The 22,636-nt window shown below is 36.7% G+C and overlaps 1 protein-coding gene across 2 annotated transcripts in view; it reads right to left on the bottom strand.

Moving 5' to 3' along the window:
• ppp3cca (protein phosphatase 3, catalytic subunit, gamma isozyme, a) overlaps positions 1-21,402 on the bottom strand; it is a 38,476-nt gene extending 17,074 nt beyond the window's left edge. Inside the window, exons 1-5 of one of the 2 annotated variants that reach the window (XM_056257425.1) lie at positions 20,942-21,402; positions 20,635-20,813; positions 12,097-12,294; positions 8,650-8,774; positions 2,412-2,523 (exon numbers count right to left, since the gene is read on the bottom strand). In XM_056257425.1, the coding sequence (XP_056113400.1) occupies positions 2,412-2,523; positions 8,650-8,774; positions 12,097-12,294; positions 20,635-20,689 (490 nt within the window). In that variant the 5' untranslated portion in view covers positions 20,690-20,813; positions 20,942-21,402. The other variant, XM_056257426.1, reaches the window with a different exon arrangement.
• Positions 21,403-22,636: the final 1,234 nt, after the last annotated feature.

Below are 22,636 nucleotides of genomic sequence, written 5' to 3'. Positions count from 1 at the left end.
TGCATTGAACCTCTATTCGTGTAGTGAACGTCTTTCAAGCACACTCAATTTGTAGCCATTCCTGTGAAACAGTCTGTAATTTGCCAATTACAAACCTACAGTATAAACAAAACAAAAAAGTGAATACTAGCTCATGCTAGCCCTTTAGCTTATATATTACAAGTGACAGGTGTTTCAAAATTAAATAAAACAATTTAGCTGCTTCTATGGCATAAAGGGAAGAAGAGCATGAACACTTCAGCTGTCAACAGCAGATATTAAGTCCAGGTTGGTCATGTGATCCAACACTGGCTTTAGGAGACCTGTAATAACCTCCTGGCTCAGTAGATGCAAACCCAGGCCAACCGCGTCAGACGGAGAGAGAAGGAATCCCTGTGTAGAAATATACTTTCGGATAATAAATATGTCTCTGTATTTGTAAGCAACTGGAGCGTGAATACGCCCAACCCTAAAAAGAAGCTAAACAGTTCCTTGCGTCTCTATTTGAGATCTTGGCTGGTCATGCTGCATTGAATTAAGGTTTTAAATAAATTATTGTAAACGAATGCTAATGAGAGGCTTCACAATGAAAAGACATTACTCTCTCATAAATCAGGAGTGTACAACGGCTCATCAGATTTGTCTCTTTGTGAGCCAGGTGAGCTCTAGCCACTTCACTATCTAGCATACTAATAACTCACACCTGGACACTTTCTGGCACCAGACATTGAGCTCTACAAACCTTACTCTAATACTAGCTTATTTTCTCAGAGGGACAAAGTGCTGTTTGCAGAAACCAGAGCACGTAAAGCCTGTTAAACAAAGACGGCACTTCTTTATGAACCGCCACACAGCAGTGAGGATATTCATTCAGTCTTAAAAAGGTTGCTATAGATCTTAGTCAGAGTAGGGACCAATTTCAGACAGTGAAGGACACAAGTCTGTTTTGTCTTAAGGCTCGTTCACACAAACTGATTTTTTTGCACGAGACGCTGCAAGAGACAAGACACGAGCGCAACGTTCATACACGTCCGTCTAGCGCATGTTTACATAGAAAAGCAATGGAAAAGTAGCACATTGAAATGGAAAAATGCGTTCTGTATGAACGGCCCCTGAAGGTCCTATAAAGAGTCTGATTTTCACAACCCTTTGTCATCCACTGGAAATATGTGGACAAGCATATACACTAGTGCCCAAAAGTGATGTCTGGCCTTGAAAAAATTGGCAAATTCACCCTTCATTGAAATATTATTAACAATTTATTTATTAATGCTTTTGTAATCATAGGAGTCAATTGTCTCACGTACGGCGTAGACAAGGTGTAACTAATTTAATGTATGCGCTGGGTGTTTCTGAGTAAAGTGATAAAGTAAATAAAAAGTCATTTTTATTTAGTGATGACAAATCACAATAAAAATGATTATAGTGATATTGATATATAAATCATAAAACATCTACAAAAATCACAGCAAACCTGGAGCTAAAAAACAAAACAAAAAAAACAATTGCAAATTTTTTCATCAAATGTCAAGACATGCTAAATTTGATCCAAAACAGTCAGCAATGGTGTCAGCAGGCAGTGACCATATTGTGTGACTCTGGCATGCTGGGAGATTGAAACAGTAAATATGTTCCAGCCAAACATGATGCAATAATGCCTTGTGTAGTTTTAACCTAAATTAAGTGAAAAATAAGTTGTTCAATTCATTTGAATTGCTATTTTGCTAAAGTGCTTCTCTGAAGAAACAAGATAAATGAGACCCTGCTGGCCCTCCAACTCCAACAAAACCACACTGATGTGATGTTAGACATAGGCAAAGCAGTACAAGGAAGTTATAGTCTCCACTAGCCGTCGGCCCCATATATATATATATATATTTATATAAATGAAATTATATCAAGTAAATTTAACCGACCCGGCCCCGGATAAGCGGAAGAAGATGGATGGATCAAGTAAATACCCTTTTTAAAATGCTACAGTATGGGGTCCCCTCTAATAAGTTCCATCAAATTTGAAAACTCACAGGGATAGTTTACCCAAAAATTTTTGATTCTGTCAACATTTACTCACCCTCAAGTTGTTCCAAACCTGTGTGAGTTTCTTTCATCTGTAAGATATTTTGTAGAATGCTGGTAACAAACAGTTGATGGTAGCCATTGACTGCCATTGTATTTTTTTCCATACTTTAGGGTGAGTGAATGATGACAGAATTTTCATTTTTGGGTGAACTATCCCTGTAACTGCAGGAGTAATGCTATACTATTTGCAAGGAAAATTAAAGTGCCAACTGGTGACAGCTGGCTGAAAATGCAGCTTTCAGACATCAAAGTGGGAACATCAGTGAAAGTGAGGAAAAGGCTTGCGGACGGTTCGAGCCAACACATCACTTAGCTCTCAGCACCCCTAGACGGCACATTCCCACAGCACTCACATTCCTGTTTGAAGGTGAAGTATTCTGTGAGGTGCCGACACTCGTGGTTGCCTCTGAGGAGAAAGAGGGTGTTGGTGTGGTTGATCTTCAATGTCCACAGGAACAGCACACACTAAAGACAGATAGAAAGAGAGATAGAGACATTTATAATCCCGAAGATACTTGACTATAAATGTCAGATGGAATAGTTATGCGAGGAAAATGAAGGTGAAGACCGGATGTCTTTTACATTAATAAACTGGGGAAAACATTCCTTTATTAATGCCTACAATACAATGTGAGGCCTCTTCATTCAAATAAGGGTGCAAAGGAATGTCTTTAATCATTATCATTGCATTTAAGGCAATCTGATAGTGTTTTCAATGCCCAATGGCAAGATTATGGCACAATCAGTGTCCTTTCACTGTGCTCAACAGATGGCCAAACGGGTGCATGAGGGACTGCAAAGGTGGGAGTGAGTGGTCACATGGTAATTATTCCCAATGATACTTTATTCTAAACAACAGGTTTGTTTGGTTCATTTTACACATCTAAAATTCACACTAAAGTATAGACTGTTTGGCAGCCGACAACACAAAACCTTGGCAATACAGTGCGTTCGAGTGAGATGCCTGATCTTCTGTACAGTACAGAGTACATGCACACAATCTTTATAGCCTAATTAAAATGATTCAAATGTATTTATCATCTACAGCCCCTCCCCATTTCATTTGCATGCAAAATCCCAGACACCACTCAACGTGGGGAGAACAGGACACCAAGGTAACCAAGGACGACAGGTGTGCATTTAAATGACATGTGAAATAATAGACACGGAGGAGGGTGCGAGAGGGGGGTGCGAGAGCCGGGACCGGAGCCTACGCAAGAGGAATAATGAGCTGAAAATTGCAGGTAATAGTGGCCATGTGATGGAGGACCTGAACGAAGGCTATTATTGCTGAGTGGCAGACGACACAGAGGGGAACCTGTTTTTTCCCTAAAGTTGACATGCTGCTTAAGGCTATCGCCTGGTTTAATAACTGGGATGGATCAGGATAGTCAACTAGATGGTCGATAAGTTTACTTAATTGTTGAAATTTTATATCTAAGTGTATATTCACCAAAAAAATGTAAGTCTTCAGACTTCAAGACTGTCAAACTCTCTGCTGTGAGAGACATGGGGTCAATAATAATAGTTTCACTGCATTAAAAAGGTCAATATTATAGATTTATTTAAATATTCATTTCAATATGCACAATAATAATAATAATACATTGATATATCAATATGAATATTGATATTAACATTACTATATTAACATTAACATATTAGAATTATCATATCAAAGCGAATATTGACAATTATATGAATAACTATTTAATAACTATTTATCATCAAATTGAAACTTACATATTTTGGCCGTATTATGATATAACTGCTTGGAATGATGGAATGGAAATGGAAGGATGACAAAAATGGTTGTACAGTATGTTGTTAAGAACAATATAAAGAGGAGTTTACTAAAGAATGCCATCAATGGCCGAGACAACTAGAGAAAGCATATCTAGAGGTTTCGAAAACTCACCGACACGTCAAATATGGAAATATGGAGATTTTTTACATCCCTTTTTAATAAGTGGGTTTTTTCTCTCTCTCAGACAAGACAAAAGGGCAGAGAGCTTTGTGCCAGACAAGTGGAGACTGAACAGTGTGATGGTGGGGCTGCTCACACCAAGACCTTCCACGTGTGTGTGTGTGTGTGTGTGGTGGCTGGTCATGGTGGTGGGACGCATTAATAATAGACGGATCTCGGATCAAAGGAAATAGCCCACCATAATGGAAGAGAAAGATGATGACAGGCTAAATGAAAAGGATTGCTCATACTTTTATGAGCAATTCTGAGCCCATTTTAGCACAGATATATAACCAGAGAGAACACATCCCGAGCATCCAGATAAATGTAAAGGCTTTATATCTTTAGCACAACAAATAAAGACACATCAGAAATTATGTTCAAAAGTTGGGATCAGTAAAACATTTTTTTTTGGAATAAAGTAACTTATTTAAAAAGGAAGAATTAAATTGATCTAAAGTGACAGTAAAGACATTTATAAAAAGATTTTCATTTTAAATAAATGCTATTCGTTTCAACTTTATATTCATCAAAGAATCATGTACAAAAAAAATATCAGGGTTTCAACAAAAACATTAAGCAGCAAAATATGACATATTTCTTATTTGAAATGTTTTCGTTCTTCGTCAAATCAACATTAGAATGATTTCTGATGGATCATGTGAATAGCATAATGGCTGCTGAAAAATCAGCTTTGCCATCACAGGAATTACAAAAAAGAAAAACAGTTATTTTAAATTGCAATATTTTTTCACAATATCATGCTTTTACTGTATTTTGTATTACTGTATACTGCTTTGGTATAAGCATTTTATTTATTTATTTGAGCATAAGAGACTTCAAAAAATCTTTTCTGAGCCCAAACTTTAAACAGGAGTACACACACACACACACACAATTGTATTGAGCAGAGCTCAATTTTATTCAAATGAATAAACTCATTATTGAACTCATTTTAATAAAGTTCGACTCTGCTCTTCTCTAGCGGTACCTATCGCTCATGTCACCTGAAATCACCAAATTTCACTGAAAATTAACAACTGCATGCAAGTCACTGTGTGTGAGCGACCCTTAGGAATGTCAAGTTAATGAACTCTTCACAGGATCAAAGTGTGAGGCGTCAGTAACATCAGTGATTCGGCGGAGAATCGCGACAAGCAGAGCGGTCCACGCTTTAATGCTCTATGACTCATGTCTTATGAAAGGGTACAGTGTCTGACAGGTTATCAAATAGCTCCACTCAGACAGTGACACGTCCAAATGAGACAGACAGAAAGAGAGGCCATTTAACCACACAGCTTAACAAGGTCTCTGATACTTTTGTTCTGTATTCTAAATCATTCACAGCTCCTGCACTCACCAAACCTAATCAAAGTAGAGGCTTGAGGAAACTGGAAGATTCAAAGTGGACCGTTTTACATTACGCAATGCAACTTTGGTTAGCTAACTAGTATATCAGGGCTTCAGACTTTTTTTTCCTGCCGGTGCGACTAAATTTTGTTAGAGGTCGGACTGGTTGCCCAACTGATAAGAGCTGCCATTTCTGTTGAATATGTGAAACATCAAACTAAACGAAAGAGCGCTACTTGTTTGAGCTGCGCAGCACGGACCGTTTATCAGCTCGGAACAATAATAGACAGAGCAACGCGAGCTCAGAACAGGTTTACTGGCGGGCCGATCTCGAGCAAGCGGCACCGTTACTACAGCGTTTGAATTTGCCACAGAATTAATAACATCGCTGCGAAATCTAGTGAGAAGAATTCAAATTCAGCACACAATTCTCTGTTATAAACCATATATAGCTATCAGATCAAACAGCTCCGACACCAGGAGACATTGTGCCATGAACAAACAAGTTATAGAAGGCTTTTCAGGCCACAAATCACCAACATTCACCATGGATTAAAAGTAGTAATGCAAACTGTAGCCATGGTATTGTGGCAGAAACAGTTAAATATGTTTTAACATTATTCATTTCAGGCTTCTTGCAAACTTTTACGAGAGAAATTCAAGAACTTTTTAAAGTGCTTCACACTTTTTTCCAGCACTTTAAAGCTCTAAATATGATCCAATTTAAATGTTATTGTTAATGTGATGAACAAAAACATGATTTTTTTTTTTTCATCCTTCAAAGACTGTCTCCATTTGTAAAAAATAAAAGTTGTAGGAAAACACTTTGTGGCAAACAAACTTTTATTTAAAAATAGAAAAAGACATGAAATTCCCACTATAACCAGTAGTGGTATAAGCAGAGGAGCACTTGTTGGCTTTTTGGCCATTTTTACTCACTAATATATATATATATATATTCACAAGTTTTGCTTTTGCATTTATATTTAGACATTAAATCACGATTATAAAATATCAAATCATCAATAATCAATTAAAAATATTTGCACTGAAATTCTCATGAAAAAAAAACATTCAAATTGCAACTGAATTCTACAGAAAGCAAGTAGAAAGTGCTCCTTTTATAATCACTGAAGCTGTCAGTCAGATCAGTATGATACAATAGAAGAACAATGGTACATTTAATAAGAGAAGAATATTTACAAATTTCCCTATAAAATGTGGTTTTTGCACGTTACTGTTGTTAATAAAAGTAAATTTTACTTCTCAATTTTCTGCATCTCAACTCAAGCTCAGTCCTTTATGGTCAATTGTGCATTTCCAAGAAATAAACGGAATGTTATTTGAAACTGCACTTATTAATGCAAAACAATGGTAATTTTATGATTAAATTACCTTTATGATTATGAATTCCCCCAGCGCTTAGTGGCACTGGTGCTTCTGATCTCAAATGTTTGTCTGGAGCCCTGTATATTATATAATTATATTGTTTAATAATAATAATAATTAATATTATCGGTATTAGTAGTAGTATTTAAAAAATTAAAAATAAGCACACATATAAAAATAAACCACCTTGTTCACTTCAACTCAGCTCTTTTTACTTGATCTCATCAGTGTTTTATAAGCATGCACAGCTGTAAGTCAACATTAAAGCATGGGAAATCATAATACAGTGTCATATCAGAGCATCCGAGGATAACAGATTATTCAAAGTCAGGAAACGACTAAAAACTATTGTTGTCCAACAAATCTTTAATGGAAATACTATGGCATAATCCGCTTTGCTTTTTGCTACTCTTTTGTGCTTATGTGTGGTAGTTAATGCGCTGTTGGTAATGTGGCAGTGTGGTCATTGATAATGCCTTAACAGATGGTTCAGAGAAGATGTCAGACTCTCAGCCAAGTAAAAAAGAGCCAGGCCATGCACGCAAATACAGTCCCCACTGGTATATGCACAGATACCTAAATACTTTGAGTGTCAGGCAAAAACACTGGCGTTAGCATAAATATATGGTTAGGGTTAAGACACAGTGTGCATAGAGTGAGTAAGAGAGGCAGAATAAGACTCACTTGAGGAATGCCCAGATGAAATCTGACTTTTATTTTGTTTTTCTGCACTGGCACACTGTCAGTAAGATTTTTTTCCACAAAGAAATGAATACTTTTATTCAGCATGGATTCATTAAATTGACCAAAAGCACCAGTAAAGACATTTATAATGTTACAAAACATTTTTAATTCAAATAAATGCAGTTCTTTTGAAGTTTTTATTAATCAAAGAATATTGAAAAAAAAATGTATCTTGGTTTCCACAAAAATATTAACTGACACGCTGTTTTCAATATTTATGATAATAATGAATGTTTCTTGAGCACCAAATCAACATATTATTATGATTTATGAAGAATCATGTGACACTGAAGACTGGAGAATTCAGCTCTGCCATCACAGACATGAATTACATGTTCAAATAGAAACAAGTTATTTTGTCACAATATCACTGTTTTTGTTTTGTTTTTATCAAATGAATACATCCTTAGTGAGCATATTAAGAAACTTCATTCAAAATCATTAAATGAAAATCAAAAGCTTTAGGACCCGCATTTCAATAAAGCTTTCCAGGGCTGGAGAGACCCAAGCGGGAAGGCCTGAAAACAGACGCTGAAGTTGCGTCGTTTCTGCTCCATACAGGAGAAACATTTGTTTTGCTGTTTCACAGAACAACCTGTTGTTGATATGTTAGCTATCGTAACAGGACAGTTTTGAGTGTCATTGTTTGTCTGGAACTGGTGTGCTGCTGGCGACTAACAACAAACTCTTGCTTGTATATACTTTTGTTTTTGTTCTTCCTTGTCGTTTGTTCATCATCTTTGCTTTATTTTTCATTAAGTGTTATTTTGCTTTGCTTCTGCTATGATAAAGAGACATCCACTCTTACATTCCGTGTTTGTGCATTTTAGGGGGGGGGGGGGGGGAGCAATGAAGGGAGAGGTGTGTTTCTTTGGGTTGGTATCAAATATCAACAGTGTTTCTCAGAAATGCTTACTGCACCTATAAATGAAGCTGAGACTACTACACTTCTATTGGTAGCTAAAAAGCATGACCGAATTAGCCTAAATATTGAAAAAACAAACACACTAAGGGTGGAGGACGTGTAGAACTCTGCGAATTAAAGGCATTCCAGTGAAAATCTGTCAATCCAATTTCTGCAGGTGCAGATTCTGTGTGAGCTTCTCATTCTAGATGATTTCCGTCCATAAACATGCACTCACCTCAATACTGAAGTATCCTCTGTCTACATAATCGCCCAGGAACAGATAGCGCGTGTTGTCAGGGGAACCACCAACTTCGAACAGCTTCATGAGGTCGAAGAACTGTCCGTGAACATCACCACATACTACAGGTGAAAAGGAAGCAAAGACAAATGCTTGACATGGTACATGTTCAGTGAGCGATACATAACACCTGCCTCGTTTTGAGTTCAATGGCAATGGTTAAAACAAAGCAGTATACGTTTTTCTGTATCACATCACATGAAAAAATGCCTTAGGGAAGTGTAGGACTGGATATAGAGAAAACACTTCACTTAAATCCATCCTACCTGCATAATCTAGCCAGCAACGGCCACATGTACAAGACTGCTCTGTCACTTAGCAACAACGACACTATATCTGAAAAATACAGAGGCTGCATCCATTTATAAAACAGAATGTATCTAGAGCCAGAGGGGTTTGTGACATCTATTAATTCGTGCTCAACGACGGCAATATCTATAGAGGACAGATGAGCTCTGATTTATCTGCATTATGAAATATCATGGCATGATGCACACAATGTTTCCAAGAATGAAACCTTGAAGCATAATATCTTAATCAAGTAATTGAGTAAGATTAATAGGCTCTGTTTGTCACTGATGAGACTGAACTGAATGTAAGATTACCCAGATGTGATACAGATAGTGATTCTACTGTTAAATCTGTACATTACCATTCCATCTATCTGTCAAATAAAAGCAGCAAAACCCATAACTAATTTCCTTTTATGCATTTTCTCATTGATCAGAGTCACTACGGATGGATCAAAGTGGTTGACTTGTCTAACAACTGACTAGCCAATTAGTGAGCTTGACTAATTTATAAAGCCTAGATTTTCCCTTTTTTATTTTTAGTGGCTTTGATTAGTGCACTCGTAAAATCATTGTGCACACAGTAAAAAGTTTAAATTCATCATATTTAAACCAACATAGTTACAGTCATGCACATTTATTTTAAGGACGCATCAATGCTGAAATTATGGGAAATTATGATAATTATTTTTTATGTTATGGCCAATAACTGATAAATTACAAATAACATTTGTTTCCTAAAAATAATAATAAAATAATAATAATAAAGATAAAAAATAAAGTCAAGTTTTAAAAGGGCATGACAGCATTATAATGTAGCCTGTATGTATTATCAGTGTTTTTAAAGATTAATTAACTTGAAGTGAGCGTTAGATGACAACAAAGGTAACCTGTATGCCAAATAGGGGTAACAAACATGCATAATTGAATATCAAATATTGCTGTACCGATAAATTTAACTCTTTCCCTGCCATTGACGAGTTAACTCGTCATTTATGAGCAAAAGCTTCCCTGCCAATGACACATTTATATGGCTTTCCGTGTTATCACTGTTATAAGGTAGGGGTCTCTTAAAGCATTTCCTGAACGAGTATAATATCTCCAGATCAAAACACAGGCAAAATAGAAGCAGAAACGAACAATCTCATATGTAAGCAGATGCATATGAAAAATAATGCGATAATCAACAATAAACAGCATGTGTAGGAAGTGCAATAGGACTGTGCAAGCTTTGTGGGTGTTGAGGGACACGATATACTCCATCTATGTTTTGATCATCGCACTAAACAGTGTTGGGAAGGTTACTTTGGAAATGTAATAGGTTACAGATTAGAAGTTACCCTATTTAAAATGTAATAAGTAGTGTAACTATTACTATTTATTAAAGAAATGTAACTATAAATTTCTAATGAATGTTTTCAACTGTTAATCCTAAATCAAGTAGGGTTAACCTTACTCAACACTGATTACTGTCAAACTTTCAAAATCCTTCATCACTTGAATTAAGATTATAACAATTTAATTTTAAAGTACAGCCACCACAAAAACAGACTTTAGCACCTCTTTTTAGTTTGAGATCATTCTGAGGTTAAATACAGATTTCTGGATGAAAAGATTTTTCAATTTCCCACTGGAATGCATTTTTCTCGCCATGGTGGCAACTCTCAGACAGGTTGTAGCCAAAAGCTTTCAGCGGCAATGTGGATTGATGTAATTAGCAGATGTGGTGCACTGCAAAATTCAAACAAGAGAATCAATCAAAAGCATCAGAATAGCATTGCTTTACTAAACAGCAGGAGACATCGTGCACATCAAAAACAGGCAAAGCAACACATTTATATTATTCAACATAGCTTTTTACAGAAAATATTCAGATGTAACCCCCTTTGTAATCGTTAACATAAGTAACTGTAATTTAATAACATTTTTTCTCAGTAACTGATTACAGTTTGTAATTATTTTGTAATTAAATTACGTAACTCTGTTACATGTAACTAGTTACTCCCCAACACTGGTACTGAATCAGATCCAAGCGCAGTCTTTGACAAAAACACGATTTTATCAGCTTTTTGCTTAAAATGTTGCTTTCGTTATGAAACTTACCCATATTCAAGTGTTGGTAAAGAATTGTTTTAAAGCAAAATTGTAAATTGTTTTTTTTTTTAAGTTCTTTCTTTTGATATATTGCATGTTCAGATATTCATACAACTAAATATTCTGGGGGCCATGACATTTTTGTGAAAATGACCAAAAACACTGGTGCTGGTTAGCGCTTTTATAAAAAAAATTTTTTTAAAACACTGACGTGGAAAGAGTTAAAAATCTCTAATATCAGCAGAAAACACATATAAATTATGCATCCCTACTTTGTTCAATTGTAAAGAGGAATATATACAGTAGATGGGAAAGTAGCATCCTGAATTTCCAATCAAGGGCCAGGAGCTCTCAAAACCAGACTAAATTTACAGATCTTCCTTAAGGGGAGTTTGTCATTCAGGTAACCCTCCATTTAGTTGATTCGTTTTTGCACATCCCTCCTAGTGTTCACTAAAGCAAAACTGACCACAATCCGCAGCAGAATCTGTGACTGCTTCCTGTGTTGCGCTCCGCTGATCTGCAGACAATATCTGTCAGTGAGAACCAACGGCACTGACACTGATCTACATACGAGTCAGTTTGCCACAGCTGATTCACCACAGTGACAGTTTGTAACACTCAATCTCTGCAACGAACTCAAAAGCAATGCCGATATGATGTGCCCGATGAAAACTGTTTTCACAGATGGATTATAAGCCTACTTGAAAAGTTACTTATCAACCAGACTAATAGTTTTATGATGTATTATTTTATTGTTGGCAAAATGTACACACACTGATGCCAGTGAAGTGTAATTATGAATATATTTGAAACATTGCATGAAGTTTCCATGAGGAAAAGGGGGGGGTTGGGGGGGGCATTTTTCTTAGTAACTAGGTTAGGCCACAGCAGAAAAAAAAAAAAAAAGAAAAACACAAGCCAGAACAAAGTTCACTCCAATCAAGACAGATGGTCATCTCCCTCAAGCCCTACTAAAGATATGCACTTGCTTTCTTACCAGTGATTGGTGCCTCCACTTCTACCATGCACTTCTCCTGCCGTAGGATGTTGGCACCGTCGTTTATGATGCGCAGCGCAACTTCCTCCTCCACACGTCCCTCTTTGAGCAAATGGTTCTTCAGTACCTCGGGATTGGGCTTGCCATCCACAAATAGGTCCTTTATTGTCAGCCGCTGGTGAGGGGGCAGTGGCACTGCTGTAGGTACAAGAAGAGAAAAATATCAGTCTTTTCAGCATTAACTAAGTAGCTGCAAGTATGGAAATAATAGACATAATAATAGACATACACTACTGTTATAAAGTCTGGGCTCAGAAATTTTGAAATTTAGGGCTTTTTGAAAGTCTGTTATGCTTGCCAAGGCTACATTTATTTGATAAAATATATTTTTTTTATACATTTTAAAAAGCATTTCCTCTGATGCCATTACTCCAGTCTTCCATGTCATGATCCTTCTAATATGCTGATTTGGTGCTCAAGAAACATTTCTAATAATTATTAAATCCAAACAACCACCGATACATTCAACCAAGTATCCGCCAAACATCTTTTCTTTTTCAGTTACAATAAGATGTACATCACAACACGGAAGAAAAGATCTGTTGCTACATTCATTTCATCACAACTTGGGACTATATTTAATATATATATATATTAGGGCTGTCAAATGATTAATCACGATTAATCACATCCAAAATAAAAGTTTTTTTTACATAATATATGTGGGTGCACTGTGTATAATTATTTTGTATATATATAAATACACACACATGCATGTATATTTAAGAAAAATATATAATTTATAAATAAAATATTTATATTTATATATAATATAAATTATATATAAATCTATATACAGTATATACATGAAAATATTTCTTAAATATATCCAAGCATGTGTGTGTATTTATATATATAAAATAATTATACACAATGCACCCACATATATTATGTAAAAAAACCTTTTATTTTGGATGTGATTAATCGTGATTAATCATTTGACAGCCCTAATATATATATATATAAAATTTAAAATATATTTCTTTACATAGTTTTAATTATTCAATTGATAATTTTTTTCCAACATTTTGTTTTACTTTATATCCAATACAAATAAACAAATAACAGTTAAATGTAATCTTTAGCAAATCTCAAGGTAAATATTTATTACCGACCGTTATGATGCTAAATTGACTTTTTAGCATTTAAAACGAAGGATTAGTTTAAATTCTTTTAAGACAAAATACTATTTTATATTATTATTAGCCATTTATCAGTTACCAGTCATACCAAGAAAATAATAATACACTTATCGGTTCATCCTGCATCGCACATATTTGTTGATGAAAAAAATGTTAAGTGACTCTCGCTCCCAAAGATGCATCTAAAAAAAAAAAAAAAAAAGGCCGTGGACGGTGTATTTTCAGATCTGCTCTTTATTAGTTGTGCTGCTCTCTGCATTATCATGACATTTGCCGCTGCTGGGGTTAATAAGAAAAGTTATGGTATCACGAGGATTCTATTGATTCAGCTCTCAGGTTTAACCTTCACAGACGTGAAAGGATCCCGAGATGTCACGCAATAATCCCTCACCTGCACTGAACTGCCGGGTAATCTAACTCCTCCAAATCCCTCTGCGAAAGTGCAGAAGTTGGCATAGAGAGGGCTGAGGCTCAAGGCGTGTTTAATAATGAGATGGGAGTTTTAAATGATTCAAGGTTCCTTGTGATGTAAACAGATGTTTTAGCATCGATATGCATCGATTTATCAAAAGCATCATACAATATCGTGCTAATATCGGCCTTTTGTGTCTGTACCTTCGGAAGAGTTCATTATTGAATGAAGTGATGAGCATGTCTGAGGTTCTCAAAACACTATGAAGAAAACAGGAAGCTGTGTGAACTGCCAAGGGCCCCTGGCACAGCGTTTTCCCCCAGTCTATCACAAAAGCCAGGGTTGACGGCGCTGCTACTTCCACTGCGACCTCATTTGCATGCATCCGCCAGTGTGTTTTGGCTGCTCAGCCTCCGGCTCTGAATGTCTGCTTGATCGATAGCCAGTAAGAGCCCATATGTTATGGAGGAAGTCAGAGTTGATCGTAATGTTATGGAAAGGCGGCTACAAACTACGGTGTGATTGCTGAGGCCGAGGGACATGTAACTAAAGGGAAAGCATTCAGAGGGAACAAGCAGCTGTCGAGCGGTACCGCGAAGTGCGCCGAGTCAGACTTTGACAACGCTCCCGTTAATCTGGCGGTTCTATTAAACGTGCCCAGAATGCAAGAGCTAATGATGTCTTGAGCCTTCAACCATTAGGGATTCAAATCAAGCCACTGGATCCCACAACAATTCAGCAGCGTATCTGTACAAAGAGACTGAAACTGAGGCAATAGCCTCATTAAAAAGATGTCAAGGAGTCAAACTTTTTCTGTTCACAGACAAAAATTCCCAGCATGGATCTCTTCATATGGCCAAAGTTCAGCCTCTTTGATTTCTATATTTCTATGATGAAGCTTCACCCTGAGGTCTCACTACATGACATCATTTCTGACAAATATAAATACATTCTGATTAGGGTTTTTTGCCTTTTGTTAAATTAAATTCTGAGCAGCTACTGTTTTTATTTCAGTGACTGACAATGGGATCAATGCAATTTGTTTTCAAACTTTTTGACCCTCAAATACAATGGTCTTGTCAGGGACACATTTACTAAAATATAATGACAGCTTTATATGTTCATTTACAAAGACAGATTGAGTGTGGAAAAGAATGAAAAATAATATTATAAAGACAACATCTTTCTACGCACTGTTAAGTTAAGTTAAGGTCAGTAAGGATTTTTTTATGTTTTTTTTAAATAAGTGCTCAACAAGCCTGCATTTATTTGATTAAAAATACAGTAAAAAGAGTGATACTGTGAATTATTATTACAATGTAATAACTTTTTTCTATTTAAAGTGTCATTTATTCCTGTGGTTGCCAGATACATTTTCAGCCGCAGTCTTCAGTGTCACATGATCCTTCAGAAATCATTCTAATGTCGATTTGCAGCTCAAGAAACATTTATTATAATTATCAATGTTGAAAACGACTGTGCTGCCTAATATGTTTGTGGAAACCGCGATACATTTTTGTAAGGATTCTTTGATGAATAGAAAGTTATTTTGATGAATAGAACAGCAATTACTTTATTTAAATGTAATTACACATTCATATTCTTTCTTTTACTGTCAGTTTGATAAATGTTTTTAATGTCATTATGATCATTTAATGTGTCCATGCTGAATAAAAGTATTCATTTTCTTTAAAAATAATAAATTAAATAAAAACCTTTCTGACCCCAAACTTTTGAATAATATTTAAAAACTAGGGCTGTCAACTTAATAAAACAAAATGATTAATATAATGATTTCCAAAATAAGATTTAACATGTAATAATAATACATTTTCTATGTCTAAAAACAATATTGTGTTTCCTTAATCTAAACGTATTTGATCCCCAAAGTTTGAAAACCCTTGTATGAAAATATGAAGTAAAAGTTGAGCCATAATATAAGAAAGTTATGGGATCTCATTTAATTTTAATGTATTGTTGCTTTGCTTTGGATAGAACTGTCTGCCAAAGGCATGAATTGTAAATTGAGAACTCAATACATGTTATTTGAGAAGAAATGATGACTGAATACTATGGTAAAAGACAATCTAACACTCTCGCTTTGGGAATAAAGACATAACCCAAACATTTCAATCATTATGATATCCTCGGGAGTGAGAATGATGGCTCCGACAGCTTAAAAAAAAAGAAAGACATGACTCATGAGCGCATGGCTGAACAGGGTTGTTCTTTGCAGAACACAGCAGATCAGTTGGCCCCAATAAATAAAAAACGCAGTAAGGAGATAATATGTAAAGAGGGGCGAGTGCGAACAATTCCACCACACCAGAGTTGAGGACTTGAAAAATGTGAGCTCATTGTCATAAGGACATAAACAAACATTATCTATACTCTGACTGTTGAGAAGTATAAATAAACTGTAAGCAGCACTGGGTCCACAACACAGGCTGGGAATAGGGACGGTAAGCTGGGTACCAGCACTAAGAACAGATTAGGTAAAGCCTTTATTAGCCAGGGATTCCAGGTTCAGAGTCTGTTTATTTAGGGACTCCTCCTACTCTTTATAAAAAATAAAAATAAAAAAAAAGGTTCTTTATTGGCATCAATGGTTCCATGAAGAACCTTTATAGTCCCCATGCATTCAAAATTGAAGTTTTTGGGGTTTTAGTATGAATATGTTAGCCTTACTGTTATCTATAAGCTAGTGTGCTAGAAGATATTCAAAACTTAGTCTCTCACTTCCGCCAATATGGATCAATGATTATGATGGCAACACTCTGCACGTCTTCAGATTTTCCGTCCAATAAAATGCTCTCTAGAATCTAAAGCGTCCCACCCCCTACACTTTAAAAAAATAGACGCTGAAGCTGCGGCTAAAATGGGTCACTTGTTCACACATTTACTATTTTCTACATGGTGAATGTGCACTATATATAGGGGGATACAGAGTGATTCAGACGGTGTAAATATGCTTTTCATCGGGACGAATGAAGTCTGGTTTCATGTTAGTGTCGCAAACCGCTAGCCTGGGAAAACCCAGACAACTTCCGGCAAATTTAGATTTGCTCTGAAAGTTAGTCTGGCAAAGAGCTCATTCAAGCCCATTTCCAATCCGTCGAAATCGAGGCACCAATCAGAAACGTTGGGGCGGGCTTTACACGATGAAGACAGCGCTGGGATTTTGAAGCAGATTTTGTAGCCTACATTACAAAGATGGATGCCGCCGTCGAACATCACTCGTTCGAATCAGCTATCGCGTCTGTTTTAAGCGATTTGAACGTTTCTTTTTTGTTAAAAACCGAGCAAAGAACAACACTCGGAGATGTTTCTGCCACTCTGCATACGTCATCTCCTTCATCGCTCTGATTGGTTTTAGGTCTAGGCCTATCCGCGACGTCCGTTGGTGACGCCCCTCTGGAAATGATTTGTCTATGACGCTTTGCCAGACCATAACTCAGTTACAACTGAGAATGGTCTGGTTTTAACCAGGCTAACAAACCGCCGCAACGCGCACACAGTTTGCTCCGGTCCAGAGACACCATAGCACAGAGCGGATCATATTTGCAAGTCGCCACATACCACAAATCCATTTGATTCTACACAGAATGCTATATTTTAAAGCGATATTGAGGAGATTAAGAGGAAAACCGGTTAGAGATTAAGACGAAACTGGTTTAAGAAGAAACGGGTCTGGCCGAGCTGTAATATAAGCTAAACGCTATTGGTTATTTAAAAAAGGGGGAGGAGCTGTTCGATAAGTCCCACCCCGTCTTCCTGTTTCAGTGAAAATTACGTCAACACGTTGAATAATGCTGCACGTTTCAAGGCACTTCAGTGGGCCTTTAACATCCATGAAACCGTTTCACTGCACAAAAAGTTCCTTGTAGTGGAAAAAGTTTATTTAGGTTATTAAAATGATTTTTTACACTAAGAAACACACTGTTCACTACCTCTTTTCCACCAGAATAATTCGCATTCTGGAACCAGAGCCTGTTCTCGGCCAGGTGAATTGGAGCCTGTCGCGAACTGGCCCAGTGTTTCCACAGACTTGAGGAATGAATGGTAATGTGACGATGCTACATGTTTTTTTTAACAGACTAAACAGTCTAAAATCAAACAGTGCACGTCCTGGTGTTTGTGCAGGCAGTGCGGCACTACTGTTCTGCTGGTACTATCAGCTGTCATTTTTGGAGATATATTGAACTGAAAGCGTTAATTCACTCGCTCTCTCGCACGCAACATTATTACATTGCTCAACGAGACTGCCGTAGACAGCAACAGCATTACACCACCCCCGCTCCCCGGCTCCGTTCTAAACCAGCAAGTATTTAGGGCTGGAGTTGAACCAATCTTTCTGGCCCGGAAACCCCATTTTCTGCAGTGAAAATGCACGGAAAGGTTTGAGAACGGTCAAAGGCTGGGAACCTCTACCGGAACCATGTCTGTGGAAAAAGGGTATGAAAGGTTCTTTGGAGAACCCAAAATGTTCCTTCTATGACATCATCACTGCAAAAAAAAAAAAAAACTTTTAGAAGCTTTGTTTTTAAGAGTGCGCTGCAAAAAAGATCTTGACTCTAAAGCTCAAAAGAGAGAATGAGGGTTAAGGCTGAAGTGGAGCGGCATCAACACATTTATGCTACATTACAACATTCTGTAAGGTGCTTTAAACTTTCTTTGAACACAAATTCAGTGAGTGCACCAATCATTTTAACATTTTCACAGATTCTAAACAGACAAAGCTACATATGTGGAGAGAAGGGTCTCACACACAGATCCTCAATAGTTTTAAACATTTGAATATGGCACAGTTCTGAACCAAACGCTTTGCATTTCAGTCTCACCATGGACAGGCTCTGCCTTCAGGATAACATTCGTGCCATGCAGATTCAGGGCTTTTCCAGCTCAGCATACATCTAGACACTAGGCAGGCTACAAGTGTTCACTCAAAACCTGGACATTTGAAAGGCAAATTGGCTCCTGTGCTGACCAACTAATGTGCTATTAGTGGGTCTCAAATTTTCTTGCTTCTCAAACCAACAAAATAATAATTTCAAACCCATATGTACGTGTGAAGCAAAGACACATATTCGACAGACCAGTAACATGGAGAATAGAAACTTAAGACAACATTTTAGCTTCTGTGACAATATTTTTATGTGACTCAAATATAAGCAGCAAATGCCCATGGAAAGGGCACAGGTCTGATGTTAGTGAGCACAGATGTCTTATCAAATGTAGTTTGGCCAGGTTAAACTGGTTTGACCTTTTTGGGTAAACTTACCAAAATGAAGCATGAATACAGTGAGTTTTATTTAGATCATTATTGTTAAAAAGGAAAAATTATTTTGTTTTCCTTCGCAATATTTTCCAGAAACCCACAGATGGATCAAACTGAAAAATCTGTCTAAAATCTGTTTCGAATTAAAAAGTGTTCAATAGAGTTGTTTCAGTATAACTAGCATGTCATAACCTACGGTTTGACAGATGAAACAGGATTTCATTTTTCACAAAAAATGAAAACAAAATTGAGTGATAGGTGTAAAGTCTGTTCAACAGGTTGTAAAGTTTTTAACTTTGATTGTTCAGTTGACGACGCAACACTGGAAATATGTCTTTGCAAACAAAAAAAATCCACAAACCTCTGGAAAAGTGTTTTGAAAATTATTCTACAGTGTTGCACAAGTTCATTTTTATTCACAAAATATTTTTAAAAACCCAATAATTTTTAATAACTATTAAATATCAATATGAAAAAAAAAGAACCCTGGCTAGGGTCTATTGCTTGTAAAACATTAGCTCATAAACCTAGAGGAGATTTGTGTCTTGATTTTAAAACCCACTATTTCATTCTAATTCGCATGGTGTTCACAAGGAAAATTCTCAAAGCTGATCCAAGTAGGTAATATGAAGCATGTGTGTTTCAATTTACTCCATATTATTTATACCACAAATAATGATAAGCTCCTGCTAAGACTGGCAGCACATTGCTGAATATTAAGATGAGGTTTGCTTTACACAAGTCACCTGAGATGAGAAAAAAGATAACCATAATGCAATGATTCTGACTTCATCCACCAGACAGAAATACCCATATTTTATATGTATGGGTCACTCTCTGAGCTTTGCGGTTACATTCTTGGTCGATCTTCAAAACAACCACAGCTTTATCCAGGCAGTTTTAAGCTACAGTGAATACTAAATGCTTTGATGAGCAATTTGATTGATTAAAGTTGAAAAGCAATTACCTGTATTGCAATTATCTTATGGATCAAATGGATAGATAATCTTAAATGGATTGTTACCCAAGAATGAAAATGTTGTCATAATTTACTCACCCTCATGTTGTTCCAAATCTATATGAGTGTTTCTTCTGTTGAACAAAAAAAGAAGATATTTTAAAGAATGTTGGTAACCAGACAGTTGACGACACTCATTGACTTCCATAGTAGGAAAAAAATACTATGGAATTCGATGGCTACCGTCAACTGTTTGATTACCAACATTGCTTAACATTTCTTCCTATGTGTTCAACAGAAGAAAGAAACTCATAACGTTACAGGTTTGGAACATCATGAGGGTGAAAAAATGATGACAATTTTATTTGTATTTGGGGGGGGGGGTATCCCTTTAATCTATTTGAAAGCACTGATACACATATATACACACACACACACACACACTCGAGCCAAGACTACAAAATATTCTTAATTCAGTTTATTGGCATATTTTCATTAACTAGAGTTTGAGAGTTCTTTCAATTTCTCTCCCCAACAAAAGCCCCGAGATAGCTGTCAAGAAATGATTCGGATGAATCAAATGAATGCTGAATCAAGTGATTCACCAAAATACCACAGCGGTAAATCTATTAGAAATAACTGTAACTAACTAAGTTAGCTGTCTAGCCTTCATGAAACACAAACTTACTTTTAACGATTCGCTCAGTTGTCGACAGCTGATCTTTCGGCTCTTTAGTCGACATCTTCTCACAGTTCAGTCAGGATTTATTAGCCAGTAAATGAACAAAGATATTCTCCGTGTTTGTTGGTGCCAGTCCGAGGAAGAAGAGATCGCAAAGTGGCCAGCGACTCCGATGGGTCCGAGAACTGTTCAAATTCAGACAAACGGGCAGGTTTAACGCTCTAACACAGCTAATTTAGCCAACACTGAACAACAGTTGGTTACATGGGTCACGGGGCAGTAACGTATAATAACATCGCCAGCACACACACACCGACTCGGTCGCTTCTCCTCCTCGCTGACAGAAATACAAATCACCGATCCCGGTCTTGGTGTTTTCCTGCTGACATTAACCTAACTAGCTATCAGCCTTTCTCTATAAGATTTCTTGGGCTCGTAGCAACGGGAGCCAGCGACACAAGATGATTAGGGTTTGGTGCGCAATCTTGAACGTTAATCCGATTTTCCACTTTTCAGAGTCAGAATGTCAACTCGCCAGTCTAGCCACACACTCATAAAGAGAGTTCGGCATAATAATAACGTGCCGAACTGCGCCGATTTGTCTTAATAAACATATGTCTTGTCGTATGACAACAGAGATTGCGCGATCTACCCGCCCACTCGAGCTAACCATATGGCTAGCAGAAACTTCCAATCACACTCTCGTTCCCAGCTCCTCAGATTAAACGCTAATCTCTAAACCTCAGACGGATTTCCTGCAATATGGCGGAGCTGTGGCTCTCGACGCGATGGCGTCGGCGTGACGTAGCACGTAATATGAGACACGTGCGAAGCAGATGGTTAAATGGGTCGTGCTGGGGGTCCCTCAGAGCTGGATGTGGTCAGGGTGTTACTGAGGCGATGCTCTTGGGAGGAAAGCACAAAACTACAATGAGAAAGCAGTCCATTAAAGTTAATGTGATGTGTATGTGTACGCTTTAAACACATTATTGTAGGCCTATGGCAATTTTGAGGGGGTACAATCATTCATTTTTGTCAAGGATGTTCTTACTGGGTCACCATTATCATTTACATCATAATATACATTGTTCCTTTCTATTTTGTGTCATTCCTTGTGCTGCAAGCTTCAGGCCATGAATAGGCAACAAATTGTCAAACTAACATTTGCATTATGAATTCCGCTTTGTGTCAAAGGTAATTTAAACTGGTGATCACTACAGAATGATCACTAGTGATGATCACTTGCAGGGGCTCTCAAACCGTTATACCACAGAAAAATATTTGTAGAAAAGTGTTCATCTCTGATATGCTGTCAACTTAAAAGTAAATATTTTCCACATAATAATTTAAGTTTGTTTCAGTATAATGACAATGTAAATTATTTAATTTAGTTGTCTTATACTACATCTAATATTTTACTCACACAGTATAAATAGATTTTTATACATAACACCTGCATTAAGAGGGTCAATCTTAATTTTATGAAAGCAACTTATGTCAGATCATTATTTCAATCTAATAAACAGTATTTTGTTTTAGTTTTTGTTCTTTGATTAGCATAAAACTTCACCAGTAGCAACAGGCAAGTCCAAATTAAAAGTCCTGATTGGGTGCTACAGATCTGACTCCATTAAATGCCATTCGCTCATAAATCTTCAACAAATAAATTCACAAGAATCAGAATTAAAATCATGGAATGTTTCTCACCATTTTTTGGCATTCAATTTGGTTTTACCTCATATATATACATACATACTGAAATGATGTATAAACACTACATTTACTGTGTAAAATCAATGGGTCTCTTGGGCTGCAATTTACATTATTATTAATGTAAAAATAATTAATTTTGTCAGATCCCCCCCAATTATGTTAATAAAAAAATTGAGACAAGCAGCTTTGTCATAATTACAGCAAAAATACCAAAGATGTCACAGGTTAAGAACCACTGCTTTAGAGGAAATATGACAATACATTGTGTACTTGCATCCACAAGGGGGAGTCAAAT

This window comes from Rhinichthys klamathensis, unplaced genomic scaffold, assembly GCF_029890125.1.
Source record: "Rhinichthys klamathensis goyatoka isolate OS25496 unplaced genomic scaffold, OSU_Roscu_1.1 h1tg000137l_1, whole genome shotgun sequence".
Lineage (NCBI taxonomy): Eukaryota > Metazoa > Chordata > Actinopteri > Cypriniformes > Leuciscidae > Rhinichthys > Rhinichthys klamathensis.
This window is presented reverse-complemented; position numbering and strand designations above follow the sequence as displayed.